The 20,053-nt window shown below is 36.6% G+C and overlaps 4 protein-coding genes across 6 annotated transcripts; 3 read left to right on the top strand and 1 right to left on the bottom strand.

Moving 5' to 3' along the window:
* The first annotated feature begins 2,096 nt into the window (after positions 1-2,096).
* LOC107862306 lies at positions 2,097-8,559 on the top strand. Of its 2 annotated transcripts, XM_047409846.1 has the most exons (6): positions 2,097-2,860; positions 3,136-3,912; positions 4,499-4,583; positions 5,316-5,553; positions 5,978-6,653; positions 6,836-8,559. In XM_047409846.1, the coding sequence occupies exons 3-6, from the start codon at positions 4,573-4,575 to the stop codon at positions 8,335-8,337; spliced, it is 2,427 nt and encodes an 808-aa protein (XP_047265802.1). In that variant the 5' UTR covers positions 2,097-2,860; positions 3,136-3,912; positions 4,499-4,572; the 3' UTR covers positions 8,338-8,559. The 2 variants fall into 2 exon arrangements, with proteins under 2 accessions (XP_047265802.1, XP_047265803.1); XM_047409847.1 differs by lacking the exon at positions 4,499-4,583 and having other exon boundaries at positions 2,098-3,912.
* A 388-nt stretch (positions 8,560-8,947) lies between these two features.
* On the top strand, positions 8,948-12,661 carry LOC107862305 (DNA excision repair protein ERCC-1). The gene is made up of 9 exons (XM_016707833.2): positions 8,948-9,363; positions 9,456-9,549; positions 9,985-10,088; positions 10,337-10,436; positions 10,530-10,606; positions 10,855-10,954; positions 11,121-11,192; positions 11,273-11,341; positions 11,962-12,661. Exons 1-9 carry the CDS (start codon positions 9,149-9,151, stop codon positions 12,286-12,288), a joined length of 1,158 nt encoding a protein of 385 aa, XP_016563319.2. The 5' UTR covers positions 8,948-9,148; the 3' UTR covers positions 12,289-12,661.
* Positions 12,662-12,965: 304 nt separating this feature from the next.
* On the top strand, positions 12,966-14,684 carry LOC107862302 (pentatricopeptide repeat-containing protein At2g02980, chloroplastic). Its single transcript, XM_016707828.2, has one exon. The coding sequence runs from the start codon at positions 12,966-12,968 to the stop codon at positions 14,682-14,684; it is 1,719 nt and encodes a 572-aa protein (XP_016563314.2).
* Positions 14,685-15,886: 1,202 nt separating this feature from the next.
* Positions 15,887-19,682, bottom strand: LOC107862304 (flavin-containing monooxygenase FMO GS-OX-like 9). 2 transcript variants are annotated; one of them, XM_016707832.2, is made up of 7 exons: positions 18,700-19,682; positions 18,203-18,273; positions 17,724-17,846; positions 17,450-17,532; positions 17,007-17,142; positions 16,413-16,586; positions 15,887-16,299 (listed from the first exon to the last, which is right to left on the bottom strand). In XM_016707832.2, the coding sequence occupies exons 1-7, from the start codon at positions 19,250-19,252 to the stop codon at positions 16,108-16,110; spliced, it is 1,332 nt and encodes a 443-aa protein (XP_016563318.1). In that variant the 5' UTR covers positions 19,253-19,682; the 3' UTR covers positions 15,887-16,107. The 2 variants fall into 2 exon arrangements, with proteins under 2 accessions (XP_016563318.1, XP_016563317.1); XM_016707831.2 differs by having other exon boundaries at positions 17,724-17,882; positions 18,700-19,592.
* Positions 19,683-20,053: the final 371 nt, after the last annotated feature.

Here is a 20,053-nt window from a genome sequence, read left to right as displayed (position 1 = left end):
GCCGTCGGAAACATTTACATCTTCATCTTCAATCGATTGATGAGACCTATTCATCTCCCCATCAGTCAGGTTCTAAAGGTCTTCGTCGTCAATGTCCAAATATCAATCTGGACCCTCAACATATCCACCATATGAATTTTCATTACCATGTAAACTATCACTGTCCTCCAAGCCCAAAACGTCATGTAATGTTGCTCTTAATTGATTATTACATTCATTATGATCCATTATGTCCGAATAATGGATAGAATAATTAATGACCAAGTGCAATGAAATGGTTAGGGAAATTTAATTGAGTAAAGTAGAATGATTAGTGAACACCAAATGTAACGAATTTAAATTTTATGCACCGTCAGTATACAAAATATTTTACGTTGTCAGGTAAACTTGACCTGCTATTGTAGGATATTCAATTTTTTCTTTTTTGTTTTTTATGTAAAAAATTAGGTAACTTGCAGTAGTAGGTCAAGTTTACCTGACAGTATAGAATATTTTGTACACTGACAGTGCATAAATTTTAAACTCAAATGTAAAAGAGGAAAGTTAAAAGAGTAGAGGAGAAGTTTGGTCTAATAAAAAAAATTTTAAAAATTTAAAAGTAGTTTTACAATTTTGGAGGGAAGGATAGACGGTTTTGGAGTCAAAGGGCAAAACCGTTAATTTACACTTTTAGAGTAAATCGAGTCAATTGCCCTCGAGTCGTTTAGCACTACCCAAACTCAAATTAATCCCATTTTCGATTGATCTATCGATTGTTTTATCATTCAATTATTACAAAATATTTCTCTACATTTTCTCTATTTGATCGGTGCAATTCACATGCCTTTGCTATACATATAATAAAAAACTATACAATTTAAAAGATAAATAAGATAAAAATAAATTTTAAGTTGTACAGTTTTATACCTCTAACAGGTAATGAAGTACCAAGTTTTCGGCTTGCTTTCTCACTTTTCTTCTCTCGCAGTTGGCAGTCTTAAGTCAACCTTGTTCCGGACCTTCTCTTCTACTATATGTACTTATTGGATTGGTATGTGCAGTCTTTCTATTGGATTGGTATGTGCAGTCTTTCTTCTAGATACTTCTAATTGAACTTGTTGGTAACGAGGGATAAGACAATCGACAAATAATGAGTAAGTAAAACTATGGACTGGATTCTCACTCTAAGTCAGTACCAGTAATTTGAAAAAAGATAAACATCTAGCGCATTCGCTCTGAATTCTCTCAGTTAGCCGTGTGTTGCCAGTCTATATATCAAAATTTAATTAATTTTATTTTTTGTTAATCTATTGATCATTTCATCATTCATTTTTTATAATACATTTCCTAATATTTTCTCTTTTAAATCAATTTAATTCAAGAGCTCTAGAGGTCGTTTGGTGTGAGGTATAAAGGATAAATGGTTTTGAGATAAAATAAAGAACTATTTTATTTCGTATCTGGTATAAGAATTTTAATTAATATTATAATTGTTTATCTCATTATTTATACATAATAATGAAATAAATTATTTTATACATATAATAGAATAACTAATTTTAGAATAATTAAGGGTCTAATATACCCTTCAGCTATTGAAAATGATCGTTAAATTTCACATCAGAATTTGTTAAAAAGAGGAGACATTTTTAAACTTAAATTTAATGTTAAAGATATTTTTGATCCAAATAAGTGGATGAAGGGGTGTTTTTGAATCAATAGAGGAAGAAGGACCTTTTTGAGACATTTCTAATATATTAAGGATATTTTTAAGCTAAATAGATGGATGAAAGAATATTTTTGAGTTCAAAAATAAAAAAAGAATATTTATATACCATTTTCAATAATTAAAAGATATATTAGATCCTTTTCCGTTTAGGACAACACTTTACCAACTAAACCACTAAATCACCTATAGAAATTCAATTATTATTATACCATTTAAAAAGTAAACAAGAATGAAAAAGAAGTTTTACTTCACCCAAAAAGTTCTACTTATAAAATTAGTTTGAAATAGTATTTGTGTGGGTCCATGACACATGACCAAGACAAAAAGACAAGAAATAGTAGTGGAAAAGAATCTAAAGAAAAATCCATATATTATCTCACACCTTCATCATCACGAAAAATCCAACAAAAAGATGATATTGTGTTGACAAAATACCCAGATATGTCTCTCTCCCTCTCTCTTCCAATCTAAGCTACTCCATTTTCTTCTCTCTTTTACCAGCCAAACTCAGGGTCCGCATTTCTAAAAGGGACTTTAGTACTGGTCCCCTAGCAGATCCATAAAACGCCCATTTTTTCCCTTCCAAGTTCCCACATTTCTCCGTGTTTTTTTTTACTGAGAATGGACTTACGGTAGCATCTATTTTTTGGCCTTTTGTACAAGCTGTTCTTTGATATTTCAGCTTGTTTTTATCTTTATCTTCTTCTGAGTTGTAATGGGTTTTTGTTGGATTTCTTTCTTTTGAGCTTTAAGGTGGAGTTAATCAATCTTGGATTTTGATCTCTTTACTGGGTTTTTCTACAAGCTCTATTTGATAATTGAGCTCGTTTTTAATCTTTATCTTCTTTTGGGTTGTAATGGGTTTCTGTTGGATTTCTTTCTTTTGAGCTTTAAGGTGGAGTTAATCTTGTTTTTTTCTACAAGCTGTATTTGACATTTCAGCTTGTTTTTCATCTGGATCTTCTTCTGGGTTGTAATGGGTTTTTGTTGGATTTCTTCTTGTGAGCTTTAAGGTGGAGCTAATCTTGCATTATTGATCTCTTTACTGGGTTTTTCTACAAGGTGTATTTGATAATTCAGCTCGTTTTTCATCTATATCTTCTTCTGGGTTGTAATGGGTTTTTGTTGGATTTCTTTCTTTTGAGCTTTTAGGTGGAGTTAATCTTGGATTTTGATCTCTTTTCTGGGTTTTCTACAAGCTGTATTTGATAATTCAGCTCATTTTTCATCTCTATCTTCTTCTGGGTTGTAATGGGGTTTTGATGGATTTTTTCTTAGCTTTAAGGTGGAGTTAGTCTTGGATTGTTGATCTCTTTCTGGGTTTTCTTACGAGTTGTTCTATTATGATATATCAGCTCGAGTTTCATCTTTATCTTCTTCTGGGTTGTAATGGGTTTTTGTTGGATTTCTTTCTTTTGAGCTTTTAGGTGGAGTTAATCTTGGATTTTGATCTCTTTTCTGGGTTTTCTACAAGCTGTATTTGATAATTCAGCTCATTTTTCATCTCTATCTTCTTCTGGGTTGTAATGGGGTTTTGATGGATTTTTTCTTAGCTTTAAGGTGGAGTTAGTCTTGGATTGTTGATCTCTTTCTGGGTTTTCTTACGAGTTGTTCTATTATGATATATCAGCTCGAGTTTCATCTTTATCTTCTTCTGGGTTGTAATGGGTTTTTGTTGGATTTTGTTCTAGCTATGAGGCGTAGCTAAAAAGTCTTGGATTGTTGGTCTCTTTTTTGGGGTGTTTCTACAAGCTGTCTATGATATTTCAGCTCGTTTTCATCTCTATCTTCTTCTGGTCTGCAATGGGTTTTTGTTGGATTTTGTTCTAGCTATGAGGCGGAGCTAAAAATTCTTGGATTGTTGGTTTCTTTTCGGGCTGTTTCTACAAGCTGTCTATGATATTTCAGCTCATTTTCATCTCTATCTTCTTCTGGGCTGCAATGGGTTTTTGTTGGATTTGTTTTTAGCTATGAGGTGGAGCTAAAAAGTCTTGGATTGTTGATCTCTTTACTGGGTTTTTCTACAAGCTGTTCTATGATATTTCATCTCATTTTTCATCTCTATGTTCTTTTGGGTTGTCATGGTTTTTTGTTGGATTTTTTCTTAGCTTTAAGGTGGAGCTAGTCTTGGATTGTTGATCTCTTACTGGGTCTTTTATTGTTTTGTGATCTGAGCTGAAGCTATTTCGAGGAATTCATATCTGGTATGGATTTGGGGATGTTATAGTTGGTTACTTTTTATGGTATTGTTTATCTGGGTACTTTGGATTTTCATAGATGCATGTTTTTGTTTGTGCATATTTGGTATTTGAATGCATCTTTGAGCTGTCTTTAATATTTCAGCTCATTTTTCATCTTTATCTTCTTCTGGATTATAATGGGTTTTTGTTGGATTTCTTTTTAGTTCTATGGTGGAGCTGCTAATCTGGGATTGTTGATCTCTTTCTGGGTTATAATGGGTTTTTGTTGGTTTCTTTTTAGCTCTGAGCTGGAGATAGTTTTGGATTGATGATCTCTTTCTGTTTTTTCTTTTTTGTTTCTGGGTATTTATGGATGTTCATAGATGCATCTTTGTTTGTGCATATTTGCGGATTTTGAATGTTGGGTGGATGGGTGGGTGTTTCTTCTTTCTTCTTCTTCTTCTGCTTCTTCCTTCTGAGTTTATGCATCTGTGGTGTGAACGGTTGCAAGTCCTGTGACTGATGATTCTATCGGTTCGTTTGGATCTGTGACTGTTGACCCTTTTCCTCCCTCTTTATCATAATTTTGTCCAAATTTTGGGTTTTGCAGTACTGGCATTTTCTTCTGTAGAGCTGAGGGGTACGGTCTGCGTATGCTCTACTCTCCGTGTGATTTCGCTGGATATGTTGTTGCAGTACTGGCATTTTCCCTTTTTTCCCCTTGAAATCTGATCTCTGTTTCAATGTTTTCAAAGTCAAAAGGCAGATGGATTTCTTTCTTTTTAATTTTTTGTCCTCCTTTTTTGTATGTTCATAAGTGCTTCTTATTTTAATTGTGTGTTTGTGGATGTGCGATTTGTACAGCTAAGTGCTGATAATAGCATTTAAGTTCTTGTCAGTTTTCAGCTTCCTTCATTCAAATTGCATGGACAATTTTCTAAGGCTGGATCCAATTTTTGAACTAATTTTATGATGCCAACGGAGCATAATTGTATTTGAATCTGTAGTTGTGTTGCTGAGCCTCTTTATCAAAATCTCTATTTCATGTTTTGCTTCATTTGATTCCAAAATCTAATAATGCTACTATTCATATCGTGAAACAGGATTAACACGATATGGGGAATTGAGTTTAGTTTGATAAGAGAGTGGATGACATATTCATAGAGAATGCAGCATTGTGCTTCTTTTCAATATAAATCTCCCTCTCGATACATTGAAGTGCAATAAGTTTTGTTTGAATTGTCGAGGAAATAACAGAAAATTGAGAATGGAATTGTTCTCTCTCCTTTTGTGACCTACTTTTTGGTGTCTTTCTGTATATGCCTTTTTTCTGTTGTAACATAATGGCGTATTACGAATGTTTAGGTATTAACTACCTCTCTTCATATGCATACCATTCTAAACTCTGCATTTCATTTGTGTCCTAGGGTGGAGAGAAAAATGCAGTGTACAAGCTGTCTCCCAGGATACCACCCAAAAGATCTTAATGGGAGCCGTAGTGGTAATTCATGGTCGATACCACACAATGATATCGCCTGGAACGGTGCCAGAGGCTTCTATGTTTCGTCGCCTCCATTTATGGCAGACCGAAACCTGGAATTAGTTCATCAAAAGGAAATATTGAAGCAGACGGTACTCAAGCATGAAGCAATATTTAGATATCAGGTATAGACACGAGCCTTTGATCTTACCCTTTGAAAGAGATCATGTCATCATCCAATAAATTTATTGTCTTTAACTGATCACCCTTCAATTTGTTTTCGCTTGTAAATTAATTATGTTCATGTATCCTCTCGTGTTTGTTGAAGTGTACGTTCTCATTTCCTTACTTATTTCTCCTGGCGATGTAGAATTAAACTGTGGTACTAAAATTCTTCTGGATATTCTCCTTTTGGCTATCTGATTTTATTCTTCTTTATGGTTTAAGATGATGGGACAGATGTAGCAAGTGATTGCATTGATGCTGCTGTTGTTTTAAAAATTATTGTTGGTGTTGGGCGTTAGTAGTTTCTGGAATGTTTTAATCAGTTTGTGATTTTCTGAACGGATCAGAACCATATACAAGTCTAAAACATGTTTCCTTTCTCAGGTCAGTGAATTACATCGCGTACATAGAAGACAAAGGGAGTTAATGGATGAGATTAAGAGGAGAAAACTAGCGGAGGATCATTTACACTTGCAAGCATTAGAGTCGAAGTCTTTTTTGTCACAGTTAAGGTCTGAAATTTCTCAGAAATCCCATTGCCCTCTGGTTTTTGACCTCACAAGCATTGAGCCATCTACGCTACCTAGAGAAACTTTTCAAGGTTCTTCGAATTGTATTGCTGGTCAGGGAGTGCCACCAGGTGCTCACTTATTGACTGAGCAAAATGTTACAAACGACAGGAAAATATCTCCTTCAGAGAGCAGTGCATCCAGGAAGAGAATGTTGGATCTTGAACTTCCAGCAGAAGAATACGTCGATATTGAAGACGGAGAACAATATGCAAGGGAAAGTCCGGTTCAAGAGCCCAATATTCTGATTTCAGAGCTTCAACCTTCGCATAGTTCAAAAGTCAGCTTTGTTCCTGGGGATTCTTCAATTTCTAACTCAAATCCTAGGGGTAGCTTTCTTTTGTTTGACCTGAATGAACCAATACAGCCTGATGAAACAGGGTACCCAAATTCTGCACTTGAATCTATTACCGTTCATGAGGACATCAGCAACATGGATCTGGATCTATCTGGAACAGTACATGCGGAATGCTTGACTCTGAAGAAAGAAGGTAATCTGAATATTCTCTAGAGACAATATCCTAACTACAATATGAAAGCTGATAGCTGTTTTCTTCCATCAGATCCTTTATATGATCTTTGTTTTGAGTCGCATGCTGATCCAATTAAATCTATCACTGATGAAATGTTTGTAGATTGAAATTCTCACTCATTTCATTTTTATTACCTGCAGTTACAGGGGGAGATATAAGCAACGTGAATTCTTCTGATGAAGTTTCTTCTGTTGAGAATCAAACAGCAAGTTCATCTTCAAGATTTGTAGATAAGAGTCATAATGGAACCAAAGCTGACAAGTCATTGCTGGTTTCTTCTCGGAAAAGAATTAAGGAGATACCCTTCGCAGTTCAAGCTCTTCCATGCTTTATTACTAATGCATCACTCAGTAAGAGTCCTAAATCTTCTGTTGGGAACTCTTGTCTAACTGGAAAGAAGAGTGATCAGTATAACAGTAGTGCTTCTAGCCCAACTTCTGGCACATCCAGCTCAAGCTTGATGAAATATGGTGATAACGAATCTACATCTGGAAAAATTGATGATATTAAGTTATCTAAGATTCCAGATAGCATGAGTTCGATGAAGGGTATGGACTTGAATTGCACACCTGATGATGATTTGTCTGGCAATCAGTTTTCAACCCCTACCTCTAATATTTCACATCTGAATCTCCCTGAAGATGGAGAAAGAGAGCTTTGTAAAACCGTTCTTCTTGATTGTATCCCCAGTCCTGATTCTGCAGTTGAATCTGGAAAATCTACCAGGGATAATAACTTTGTCGGTCCTGGAAGTGATAGCAAGTCTTTGACAACTAATTCTTGCATTAACATGTCCAGCACCAAGGAGGAAACTTTTTCACCTGGTCACAGTGAAGAAACGACTCCTGTGGACAGAGATTTGGAAGCTCCTGTAAGCCCAGAAAACAAGGAATGTTCTCCACCTAGAGGAGATTCTCCGGACAAAACAATTGATAAGTCTGTCCAGTGGTCTAAAACAGACCACATGAGTGATCACACGGACAATACTGACAGTGCTGCAGCAGAGACCCTGCTTTTTATTTCATCATCTGTTGTACGGGGACATTCAAAGACGGCCCAGGGTAGACCATCTGAAGCCTCTCATGACACTCTTGGCTGGCTTGCTGATATTGCAACTTCTTTGGCAAGTAATCCAGAGAAAGAGGTTGGAGAATTCATGAACCTCCGTTGTCATCGCAGCACACTTATATCAGACGAGAGCAATTGCAATGAGGTCGTGAAGCTCACACGCAAAGGGGGAAACATGGATAACTATGGTCATCAGTTAAAGGTTGGAAAAGGGAAGGAAGCAGTATGCAGTACTTTGCGTAGTCGGACAAGGAGGAGCCGACCTAAGAGAGAAAACTATCAGAGCATCCTTCAGAGAGAAGTACATCCTGCCGGTCCTTCTGTTTCTCTTCATCAGTTGCATGGAGATCTTCTGGCTGTCGGAGGTCTAAAGTCACCTGCAAATGCTCCGCGTAGGGCTAGTTTGCGAAGTAGCAAATGTTCCCCTATTGTAAGTAGAACAAGTTGCTCACTATTACAACCACATCCTTGCAATGACAAGCAGGGCAAGACAGACAGATTCTGGAAAAACTGGGGGTTAACAAAAGAGCGGCAAAACAGTCGGAGAGCTCGTGATATCTCCTCTTTTAGCTGATGGGTTATTTTGTGATTCTGTATTTTTGAAGTCATGGAAATATTATATGGTGCACAAAGTTGAATCATAGGAGTAGTTTACTTTTAAGGTTTTTCTGCTCTTGGAATTATATGTACAGGTAGTAGACTGAATTCGTATAGCATACTTATTTTTTGGTGCAATCTCATGTTGTAGTTACAATGGTAATGACAAAAATAACAACAGTTTGTTGTTAGTTTGATAGACCTTTTCCATCTTTCATGAATTTACAGTAATCTAGGAAAGATTATCAGCCTACACAACCAACTTCTCATACCAAGAAAGCGGCAAAGTCTAAGAAGAGATGTGGAAAAAAGGTTTCAATTTAATTTGGTGTAAAGTCACAGTACAAGAGCCCTTGAACTGAAATTTTCAAGTATAAACTAATGAAACAAATCACCTCCATTCTTGATTTCTATTTCATTAGAATGAGGTAATGTACTGTTGTTCTAATGAAATCTTAGTGAAAACATTATTAGATGCATATATGCCATTTGTTCGCCTTTGCATGAATATTCACGTCACTTAATTCACATCAGATTAAAAAACGCCATTTATTATTATAGGCATATGATGTTGTGAAATTCACATTCCGTGGATGTAGCTCCGTACATATTCATTAGCTTAAATGAATTTTTTTTAATGTATAAATAATTTAATATTGGTGACCTTCGAGTGACGGCTATTTCCTATCAAAACTCAAAACTCAAAACTCAAAACTAACCCCGACTCCCCGCGCCCCGGTCGTTGAAAATATTCGGAGCAAAATAAATCAGCAAAAAACAGTAGGGAAATGGAAGACGGAGAGAAGAAGAAGAGCTTCGTAATACAGATACCTTCCTATGAAGAAGTAATGGAGAGTTCTCAGTCCAAAACGACGTCGTTATTCCCCTCCTCATCCTCCTCTCTCGTAAACCCTACCCCTTCTTCTTTCTCTCAAGCCTTCAAATTCGTCAAAGAATCCGAATTCTACTCTCCTCCTCCTCCCACTTCTCATCCTTCTTCCAGGTCAATTTGAGTTTTCACTATGTTTGTGCCTTTGACTTCTTAGCATTTGAAGTTTCTGATTGGCTTATGAGTAGTTTCTTTTTGATTTGTAGACCGGTTAATAGTTCAGATGTTACAGCTTCACCATCATCGTCTGCACCTTCATCTTCAACTAATCGAAATGCTATACTCGTTAGCAATAGACAGGTGACACACGTTTAACTTTGTTTTCATTAATCAACATTATATAAGATTTGGATGCAAGTTTTTTGCTGCAAAGGGCCTCCATTTTCCTGGCAGAAATGTTATTTGCTTAGTGGAATTTGGTTAATTTTGTTTCACTAAAGCCGAATCTCATTTTCTTAATTTTTCTCGAACTTAAGCATGAACATTTTATCATAGCTACCTCGGAGTTAATTGAATAATGATACTTTCATTATGCGCTAAAAACTTGTATTTCAATACGGAAAACCGAAGCAGTTATTTTGTATTTTCTTATACCGGATTAAGGAGGTTCAATGTGCTAGCATCAGTATAGATGCCTTAGACATATTCGTCTATTTCACTGCAGATGTGCAGCCCGTCACAGCAAGGTATTTGTAAGGTTTGTGTATTTATTCTGTTCTTTCTATTTGGATGCAGAAGGGCAATCCGTTGCTAAAACATATCAGGAATGTGAGGTGGGCCTTTGCAGATATTGTTTGTGACTACTTATTGGGTCCGAACACTTGTGCTCTTTATTTAAGGTTTGAAGTGCGACCAATTTCAGTTCATCTTTCATGCAATATTGAAAAATATCATATAAGTTCCGACAATAGATAGCTTATTTGAATTCTTATGTTGATAAATCTCAATTCACTTTTCCTATTCACTAGTACACTGCTTGCTACAACTTGTAGTTTTTTTTTACAAGGATTGGTTGCTAAGCTTGACCTGGCAGATGATGTGGTGGAAGTATACATTTTTAAAATTTTCCTTTCCTTTTCTGTGGTAGTCTCCGGTATCATCTGCTTCATCCAGACTACTTGTATTTTCGGATAAGGGAATTGCAGAAGAACTTTAGACTCCGCATAGTTTTGTGCCATGTTGACGTTGTAAGTGGTTCAATTCTTTTTACTTCTTCATATTTGCATTGTGATGCTTGCTCGATAGCTCGACTTATATTCATAATTGTCTTTGTTGTCCAGGAAGATGTTGTCAAACCTTTACTTGAAGTTACCAGAACTTCTCTCCTTCATGATTGCACTCTGTTATGTGGTTGGAGGTACCTCTTATGTTTGGATAGGTTTATTTGACAAAGTGTTATGCTTGCTTAGAAACATCTTGGAATTTCTCGGAGGTGTTTCTACTTTCTTCTATGTAATGATTCATGACTTCACATCATCATGCCTTTCCTGTGCAGCCGTGAGACATAAGAATCATTTGAGAATAGACACTCTTTGTTATTGTTTCTATTCAACATTTGTATAAGTTTTGGTAAATCACCGTAAATTGCTTAAATTTTTCTTTTAGTTTAGAAGAATGCGGAAGGTACTTGGAGACGGTAAAGGTTTATGAAAATAAGCCTGCTGATCTCATTCAGGGTCAAATGGATGGAGACTACCTATCACGGGTATGTATGTTTAATTGATTACAGTTTCTTTCTGATTTCAGTGATTCGGATTATTTTTTTCGAAATCCAGAACTTATCTGAAAGAAAATAATCGTTGTATGATTTTTTTTTGCTCAAAGCTCTCTGGTATGAGTGCCCTCAAATGTGGTGTATTGTTTCATTGTAGCTGAATCATGCTCTGACCGCAATACGACATGTAAACAAAACAGATGTCGTGACTCTTGGCTCAACATTTGGGGTATGATTGATATTGGAGTGGAATGCTTAGAAACTATTTTTTTTTCAAGTCAGTTCCTAAGACAGTGGCATTCCTTGCAGTCTCTTTCACATGTGATGGACGCATCTATGGAGGATCTTGCTCGTTGTCCTGGCATAGGAGAGCGCAAGGTAGCTTTCCATGTGATCCATGTTTACCACTTTGTTTTCTATTCTTTCTTTTTGTCCTTCTGTGCGCATTGTTTGTTGATTCTTTATGGTTTTGTTGGATTAGTTTTTTCATTTGGGGAAATTAGAAGGTTATTTGTTTTATTGCTGGTTGTCGTCTCAGATCATATTGAGGAAGCTCATCTTTTTCCAGCCATAGGCATCAGTATATTGTAAAAGCTACAAGTATTCGCGATAGCGATTAAGGCATTTGGTCTTATCTCACTGCATCTCTTGTTGCGTTTTATCTATAGAAATGCTTTTAGACTGAAAGCAGTCTTACAGAAGATTTGGAGAAGCAAAAAATCAATAACATCATATATGCCTAATCCCAAATTAGTCGGGTAGGCTTTATAGATCCTCACGATTCATTTTGCTCTAGTAACCTATTGATGCCAGTACTAATACTTCAGGTTCTCTTAACACCAGAAATTATCTATATTTTCCATCGACTTACCAATACCCTAACAAGACAGAAGAAAAATCAAGGAACTAGTTCTTAAGATCCTTCAGGGTGCTTCAATGTTATTGTAAATGTCTTCCCTGTTCTGTTTGATTTACTCATCGGATTTGTGATGGATCAGGTGAAACGCCTGTATGACGCTTTTCATGAACCTTTCAAGCGAGAAGTGCCAAAACGCCAATGCATTCCAGAAACTTCAGTCGCTAATGAACCTCATCCTGGATCCAGCAGCGGAAAGGAAGATGAGAAGGAAATTGGAGATGCAAGCAATTGTGAGAAGAAAGAACCCGAAGTAACTGTCAAGTCGGCACTTTCCGCTGCTTTTGCTAAATATCCGCACAAAGTTGCCAGAATGAAGAACAAATCACAAGAAAAGGAAGATGGGAAATCCAGTGCTAACGAAGAAGCTAATCCTGGAGATATGAATGATGACAGCAAGGAGGGCTGAATCTTGGACTATACCTTGTGCATCACCCCAAAGGATGTTTGTCACTGCTCGTCGGGGCTCCAGTTGGCTTAAGGCTCTCAAGCCAAGGAGAAAATTATTGGACTTCGATGAGTTTGGTCTCATTATTTTAGTCTAAATTGGTCCAAGTAAAATTTGAATTTATGTTACGACCCAATGAGAAGTTGGAAGCAAGTTCACTTCGACTAGATAGATGTGGTGTTTAGAAAAAAATATCAAGAAGCCATAGCATAACTCGCTTAGGACATGCTCAAATCATTATCCAATACTAATCTCTCTCTTACAAATAGCAATGCTTTAATTAGAAGAAGTACTTTTCGATTTGAAACAACGAGGTGCTCACTTTATACTTTCACTGCTTGATCTGGATCTACCTTTCTTCTTATGATTTGTGCTAATGCCTATCTGAATCACCCTCTTCTTGAGATGTGTTCATGTCTCTTGTGTTTGACGTCGTAACATTTTATTATAAAATTCTATAATTAGAGATTTTGGCAGGAAAAGTAGTACTTACAAAAACATAGCAACTGCGATTACTTTACCTTATTCAAATGTATCTATCTATCTATCAAATGAACAATAAGGTGTTTGGACATGATTCGATAGGAAAATATTTAAGAAATTGTTACACAAACTTGAGAAAAATTCAAACTTGAACCATGAAAGCATCAGTGAAGACCTTTACACGCTTTTCATCCGCCTATGGCTTCCGCTCCTACACAATTTCAGCATTGGCCGATTCTCCAATGCATAAAATCCCATTTTCGCTTATAAAGCTGATAGATTCTTCTTTATCTTCATTTGCTCCTACTACTACTCTTCTATTCCACAACTTCTCCCATTCCATTGACTGTAATATATGTAATACACTTATCAGACGCTACACAGATTCAAAAAATCACTCGTATTCACTTTACGTTTACACCCAAATGCGTAAACTGAATATCCTTCCTGATTCCTCGACGTTCCCAAGTCTTCTCAAATCCGTCGCTCAATTATCTTGCCTAGAAGTCGGGAAATCCATCCATTGTAGTGCAATTCAGTTGGGTTTTGCTTCAGATATTTATACAAACACTGTTCTTGTGTCCATGTATGGGATTTGTCAGCAACCCGATGATGCCCGTCAACTGTTTGATGAAATTCCTGAGAGGAATGTAGTTACGTGGAATGCGTTGATCACGAGTTATACGCATAATAGGATGTTTAGAGAAGCAGTTGATGTGTTTAGGGAGATGCTAGGTTGTGGGGTGAAACCAAGTGAGGTTACTATGGTTGGAGTTTTATCGGCTTGTTCTCATTTGGGAGCTTTGAGTCAAGGGAAGTGGATTCATGATTATATTGTGAGGAATCGGTTGAGAGTGAATGTATACGTTGGTACTGCGTTGATTGATATGTATGCTAAATGTGGAGATATTGACGAGGCAAAAAAGGTGTTTGAAACAATGGGACTGAAAAATATTTATACGTGGAATGTATTGATTTCGGCGTATGCCATGAATGGACAAGGGGAGGCTGCATTGCAGACTTTTGATAGGATGGTTGTAGAAGGCGTTAAGCCTGATGCTGTTACTTTCTTGAGTGTTTTATGTGCTTGCTGTCACCAAGGTTTTGTTGAGGAAGGTAGAAGGCTGTTCTCAAACATGATAAATGAGTTTAGATTGCAGCCAAAGATAGTGCATTACGGGTGTATGATTGATCTACTTGGACGTGGTGGGTTCTTGGATGAAGCTATGGAAATGATTCATTCGATGAAATTAAAGCCTGATGCAATAATATGGAGGACACTACTTGGTGCCTGTAGATTTCATGGAAGAGAAGAACTTGGTGAATTTGCTTTCCGTAAGCTTCTGGAACTGGAACCAACGAACGGGGAAAACTACGTGTTAATATCAAATGTTCATACTCAAAAAAAGAAATGGACTGAAGTTGGAGAAGTTAGGGAGTTGATGGACAGCAGCGGAATCAAAAAGATTCCTGGATGCAGTTCAATTGAAATTGAAAATGCAGTTTATGAGTTTAAGGCATCTGATCCACTTGAAAGAGGGCATGAGGAAATCCATAAGATGTTGCAAGACATGAAAAAACAGTTGAAATTAGCTGGTTATGTGCCTGAAACAGAGATAGCTCTTTATGATATTAATGAAGAGGAAAAGGAGCATAATCTGATATACCACAGTGAAAAGCTTGCTCTTGCATTTGGGCTGCTACATTCATCTGAACCTACATTAAGGATAATGAAGAATTTAAGGATTTGTCAGGACTGCCACCAATTCTTTAAGCTTGCTTCAGCAATTTATGAAAGGAATATTGTTGTTAGAGATATAAAGCGCTTCCATCATTTCAGTGGAGGTCTTTGCTCATGCAAAGATTATTGGTGATACCTAATATATAGGTGATGTTATGTCGTTTGGCACATTAGGAGCACTTAAAGCACAGAGACCGGGCAAATTTTCACTGAGGATTTCATGTCTCATTTATGTAGTCAGCTTTTGCTTTGAGCTTCAGGAAATGAAGTGAACTGAGAGGTCTCAGAATCTGCCATCGGATTTTGGGAGTTATTTCTTCTTTTTATGGATGGATAACTGGAGATATTTTAGCTTTTTTCCTGATATATCTGACATAGATTAGGATGACATGGATAAAATCCAGAACGATTTTTTGTGTTTGATACAGCTGCTCCTGCTCAGATAGAGCATTGGCTTGCTGTCGTGTTCAGAATCTTTTGAGGCACTTATGGACTTTTATTCTATTTGGGTAGTCATGATGCCAATATCCTTACAGCTTCTGGAGTTTAGTTTTCTACACCTATCTTTGTGAAAGTTTGTCCTTGATATCTGAGAAATATTGGACTTGGGCTCAACAGATCCTTTTCATTTTAGCTCTGTCAAAGGACGAAAGATTTCATGAACTGCGAATGTGTGCCTGACGAAAGATTTCATGAACTGCGAATGTGTTCCTTGGAAGCTATCAAGTGTCAGAGTCACTTGTAGTATTTTAGCTGCGTTAAGCTGATGTGCTGACTGTTTTCTATCCCTGATCTTAGGTAGTAATGGCATATCTCTGTTAGACGACTAATTTTCATGTTTGTATTTCTTGAGCACGTTAGCTGTTTTGTCAGGCGAGACACATTTTGTCATGTGTAATATGTGGATTGTGCACTCTCACAACAAGGATGTTGACGTAAAGTATCTAAATCTCTGCTGGAAAATGCGTATACCGAAGGTACGTCGGGTTCTACCCTAATTTCTCACTATGCTTCTTTTCATAAGGTCTTCAGCTACAAGTTCTGTATGACTATTGAGGGCAGAATATGTTAACAAATGCATTGCTTCTTGACCTCTTCTTGGGCTGGCTTTGGCAGCAAGGTTTTGTTAGCCCAAAAATCTGGCTGTGCCTTTTATCCCTGAATAATTCGCATTCATCGTATAAATCCTTCACTTGAGGAGCTATTTAAGTGCAGGAATCTCCAATAGTTCCATGAAACCATTATGTCATGCCTCATTTTCATTTTCATTAGGTGGCAATGTACTGAGGGGTGAATATAAAATTCTTTAATAAAAAGGAAACAAAAATTCTTCAATGAAAAGAAAACAAAAATTCTGTCATGAATATAATCATCTTTCTTACAAAATCGAGCATTCAATCTACCTTTCTCAATTTTCATAGGTAGGGATGAAGTCGAAAGTAAATATATAGAACTTCTGCTAGAAGCTAGTAAGTACTAAATAGCGGAACAAATCTACTTCAGAAAATAAATGAATTAAAATTGGTTGCACTCTATCTTTATTTATGCTTTCAGATTCAAAAAGCCTTGGGACCAAGGTGAGTGAAATGTGGGCTTTGATAAGCTGCTTGTAGCATTTCACTGTCATTGTATGAATCTCGATATGTATCCAAGTTTTTATCTGCATTTCTGAGTGCTGATAGGCAGAGTTCTTTCCTCCATTCTTCTAAATGTGGGAATCCTATGTAGTCTGCATACTTGTCACAGTACTGCCAAGGAAAATCGGTCGAACACAACATTTAGTAGGTTTTCCTAGTGCCGTGGCTTAAATGCTCAAGTCAACTTGTGACAATTGGTTTATAAGCAACTTCAATAACTTTACCTCAAAATTAGCAAGATCATGGGTATTGTGCTTTGGAATGCCAGCAACTTCTCGTGAACAATAAAATTCCTTGATGGATTGCATCATCTCATCCCATGAGGGGAGTGTTCTTTTCCCAGACAGCAGCTGGGCAATCCATTTTGCTTGTGACTCAAAGAAAGGAAAGCCTATGAGCTACATTATAAATAAGAAAAGATCTATTAACAGATACTCCATCTCTTAAAAAGGGATAATGATCTATTTATGGACAGTAATCCAAAGTAATGATAGAAGCTATTTTTTTGTAGAATATAATTATGACGAAAGCTATTTCTTAAATTTGAAATTAAGGCACAATTAATTATTGGTTGATTAATTGTTGTACAAATATGTAGGGGTTAACAGTGGGAAGTGGTTGTGGTTAGGTGGTATCCGGGAAGTATCTCTTCATCTTTAATTAGAGGTCTCAAGTTCGAGCCCGGAGAATGGAATCGCCTTTGGCAATGGGCGTTTTACCCGAAGTGGAACTTCCTGGCACGAAACCGGATTAGTCAGGTGCCATAACGTGACCAAACACCGAGGAAAACCAAAAAGAAAAAGTCAAGAAGTGGTTACCTTTCTGGGTACACCAATGAAGGAGAGAGAGGGAGCAAGAGAAGGGGGGAAGGTATGCTCATAAAGTGGGCCCACTCTATCATCATCAACTACTACCATTCCTTTGGTATCAAGAAATGGAAAGGAGTAGGAGTACCTGTACAATGCAAAAAGAAAAAAGAAAAAAAAACACTTTTATTTGTCATTATCATGTTTTCACTTTAAGACAAAACCACGTCTAGGCACTTTCTAGTTCAATCTCACTATTTCTGGTGAATTCAAACTATAAAAGTCAAATTATTTAGTAATTTTTAACTACACTCTTGGGTTGAGTGTTAGAATATCTGGTCGATGGATGAAGTTCCCAAGCTAGTTATAACATCACTTGGGTTTTTTGTTCAGCCCTGCTTTTAAGTTTTCTTTTTTACTAGCAGAGGCAAGTCAATGAGAATAGAGCATTTTACCCTGTACAGTATATGATCGTGTCTGCAACAGTTGAAGTGCCATCTACGAACGATACCTTCCCATCTTCATGTAATGAATCTATCTGCATTTTCAGCTAGATTAGTATATTATCGAATATGAAAAATGTCTTGGGTTCTATGCGTAAGGTAGGGAATCGAACCCTCACCAACAAGGTGAAAGTTCAGGTAGCCCTACCAACCGAGCTACTAAGATTTCCCTATGGGGTTTTCATGTTTCAGTTAACTGCATCGTCCAATTTTTAATTTGACATACCTGAGGACGAAGATGTAAAGTGTGGTGCTTGGATATAACTTTTGATAATCCTTCAGAAACATCAAGAGATTTGGCACTGAGATGTATCTCCTTTGCCACATCTACAAGTTCCATTCCTATATCCTGACCACTTAGTGAGTTTCCAACCACCACAACTAACTGCTTAAGTTAAAAATAGTTAGCTGAGTTGTACGGATAAGAGTTGAAGTTTGTTTCAAAACAAAGTCTACACTTCTTTAAGAGAAAACTTAGATGATGTGGTCATCTGGTCCAATGTTGGCAATTCTGAATTTTGTTTTATTTTTTTGGAATATATGACATGCACTGGATTTTGAATCATGACAACATGAGATGTCATAACTTATAAATTAATTATGTTTCTGGATCTTGCAACACAATTATTATTTAAACTAGAAGTAGTAAAAAGACATCCTGTCGACTATCATTCATCTCTATGATTGTAGAGATTTTTGCATTACCTCATTCTGAAAGGGTTCTGGAACCCTGTAAATGTGGCTATGCATCTGTTTTCTCCTCCATGCATCCATTCCTTATCAAATTGAACAGATAAAAGCTTTTAGTGTCACTCTTATACTATTGGGTAAAAAGAACAAAAGTAGTTTGCAAACTCTAAATTATGTGTTTACGCAAGTATATAATACATGCTGTATTTAACTTTAAAAAGGTCTTAGGATTTTCTTATTCAACTGTACCTTGACATGACCTGGTTATGAAGGAATTGGTTTGATTGATAAGTCAGTTGTAACTCCGGGATCTTTTTTCTACGTCATCAATGCAATTTAATTGACTTAGTTGATTATTATTTTATTTTCCTGGTTGCCATACTAAGCTTGTTATGATGATCAGTTACCTGTTGTTTTAGATCAGCTTTATCTGGTGATATTCACTATCATTCTATCAATGTACAAAACTTAAACTCGAGTGAGAAAAGATATATATGGAGAATTTGACAAACCTTTAATGTTAGGCAACCTTGGTTGAGAGTAATGACCAGTTGCAACAACCACAGCATCAAAAACTTCCTCCACCCCTTTCTCAGCTTCCTTCTCTTTGCTCTTCACAATCCATCTCAAGTCCTTGCCAAATTCAGGATAATTCAGCATCCCCACATACTCAACCTTAGTATTGAACCTTATCATCTCCCTCAATCCAAAATATTCACAAAAATCTTGTAAATACAAGAGAAGCTCCCTATGGCCAGGAAATCTCCTTGGATCCCTCCCTTTCTTCACCACAAAAGGAAAATCAGTAAACCCCATGATCTCTCTTGGTGAAGTGAGCCTTAATGATGCATAAATACTGCTATGTACATTTTGGACATTAGTCCTTCCTAAAGGATCTTCATGTTCAACTTTAGGTTCATATAGCCATTGTCCTCCCACATCATGGTTCTGTTCAAAAACCACCACATTGTGCCCTTCCTTCCTCAGCTCCCTAGCAGCCACCAACCCTGACGGTCCAGCGCCCACTACACACACATTCTTGGACAAATTTCTCTCAGAAACCATGGTTGATATTAGGAAAAACTTCTGGAAGCAATGCAGTATCTTTCTTGTGTTTTATGTTCTTGAAAGTTAAAAATGGTGTGTGTGTGTGTATCGGGTTGGGGGTGGGGGGCTAGGAATGAGAAAAATGAGACTGACTAGCTATTATATATACTACTATCTTATAAGGGAGAGTTTGCTGTGGAGATGATACACGTGACCAAGTAATAATTATTAATTTAGTTGGCGTATGTCTCCATGAATTCCCATTCTGGAAAATATACTCTTGTTTCAATAAAAAGTTTACCTGTTCATTTGATTTTTTTTAAAGTGGTAAATACCTACCGTACCTGGTGTTTACACCAAACCGAACAAATTGACCTAGTCACATATATATTAGACGTGAATAGCAAGCACTTAACTATGGTTGAGTGATAACTATGTATACATGCAAGAGATATATATGTCTTGCATTCGTTGTTTTGGTTAAAGTATAAGCACAATGTGTGGGTCAATATTTACCTCTTTTAAGTTGCCTTTAGTTTTGAGTCATCTGCCATTCTTATTTTTTAGTAGTTAAAATAGAGATCAATTCTTCTACCTTCTACCTTAAATTTTTCTTTCCAAGTCTTCTACTTTAATTAAAAGAAAGAATTGTTTCCACATAATGCATGTCAGGGGATCTTGGCTTTAAGCAGAAGACTCCCCTTTGGATAACTTTCATCCAAAGGTGGACAAATCTACCAAAATAATTGACCACTTGTATCTCTTAGCTGTCTTTATGATTTCTCACTAATAGTTCTGTATGACGTGCATGGGGTGCGA

The sequence above is a fragment of the Capsicum annuum genome, chromosome 3, assembly GCF_002878395.1.
Source record: "Capsicum annuum cultivar UCD-10X-F1 chromosome 3, UCD10Xv1.1, whole genome shotgun sequence".
NCBI classification, from domain to species: domain Eukaryota; kingdom Viridiplantae; phylum Streptophyta; class Magnoliopsida; order Solanales; family Solanaceae; genus Capsicum; species Capsicum annuum.
The sequence above is the reverse complement of the archived record's forward strand: the minus strand, read 5'-3'. Positions and strand labels throughout refer to the sequence as shown.

What these genes read in the sequence shown, in the direction of transcription:
- LOC107862306 (XM_047409846.1), top strand. An exon ending in AAGCAATATTTAGATATCAG is followed by an intron (nt 5,554 to 5,977) that starts GTATAGACACGA and finishes TTCCTTTCTCAG; the next exon opens with GTCAGTGAATTACATCGCGT. An exon ending in CTTGACTCTGAAGAAAGAAG is followed by an intron (nt 6,654 to 6,835) that starts GTAATCTGAATA and finishes TATTACCTGCAG; the next exon opens with TTACAGGGGGAGATATAAGC.
- LOC107862305 (XM_016707833.2), top strand. Translation starts at nt 9,149, where the DNA reads ATGGAAGACGGAGAGAAGAAGAAGAGCTTCGTAATACAGATACCTTCC. An exon ending in ACTCTGTTATGTGGTTGGAG is followed by an intron (nt 10,607 to 10,854) that starts GTACCTCTTATG and finishes TTTTTCTTTTAG; the next exon opens with TTTAGAAGAATGCGGAAGGT. An exon ending in CTCTTGGCTCAACATTTGGG is followed by an intron (nt 11,193 to 11,272) that starts GTATGATTGATA and finishes CATTCCTTGCAG; the next exon opens with TCTCTTTCACATGTGATGGA.
- LOC107862302 (XM_016707828.2), top strand. Translation starts at nt 12,966, where the DNA reads ATGAAAGCATCAGTGAAGACCTTTACACGCTTTTCATCCGCCTATGGC.
- LOC107862304 (XM_016707831.2), bottom strand. Translation starts at nt 19,252, where the DNA reads ATGGTTTCTGAGAGAAATTTGTCCAAGAATGTGTGTGTAGTGGGCGCT. An exon ending in CAGAACCCTTTCAGAATGAG is followed by an intron (nt 17,883 to 18,202) that starts GTAATGCAAAAA and finishes TAACTTAAGCAG; the next exon opens with TTAGTTGTGGTGGTTGGAAA. An exon ending in ACGATCATATACTGTACAGG is followed by an intron (nt 17,143 to 17,449) that starts GTAAAATGCTCT and finishes TGCATTGTACAG; the next exon opens with GTACTCCTACTCCTTTCCAT.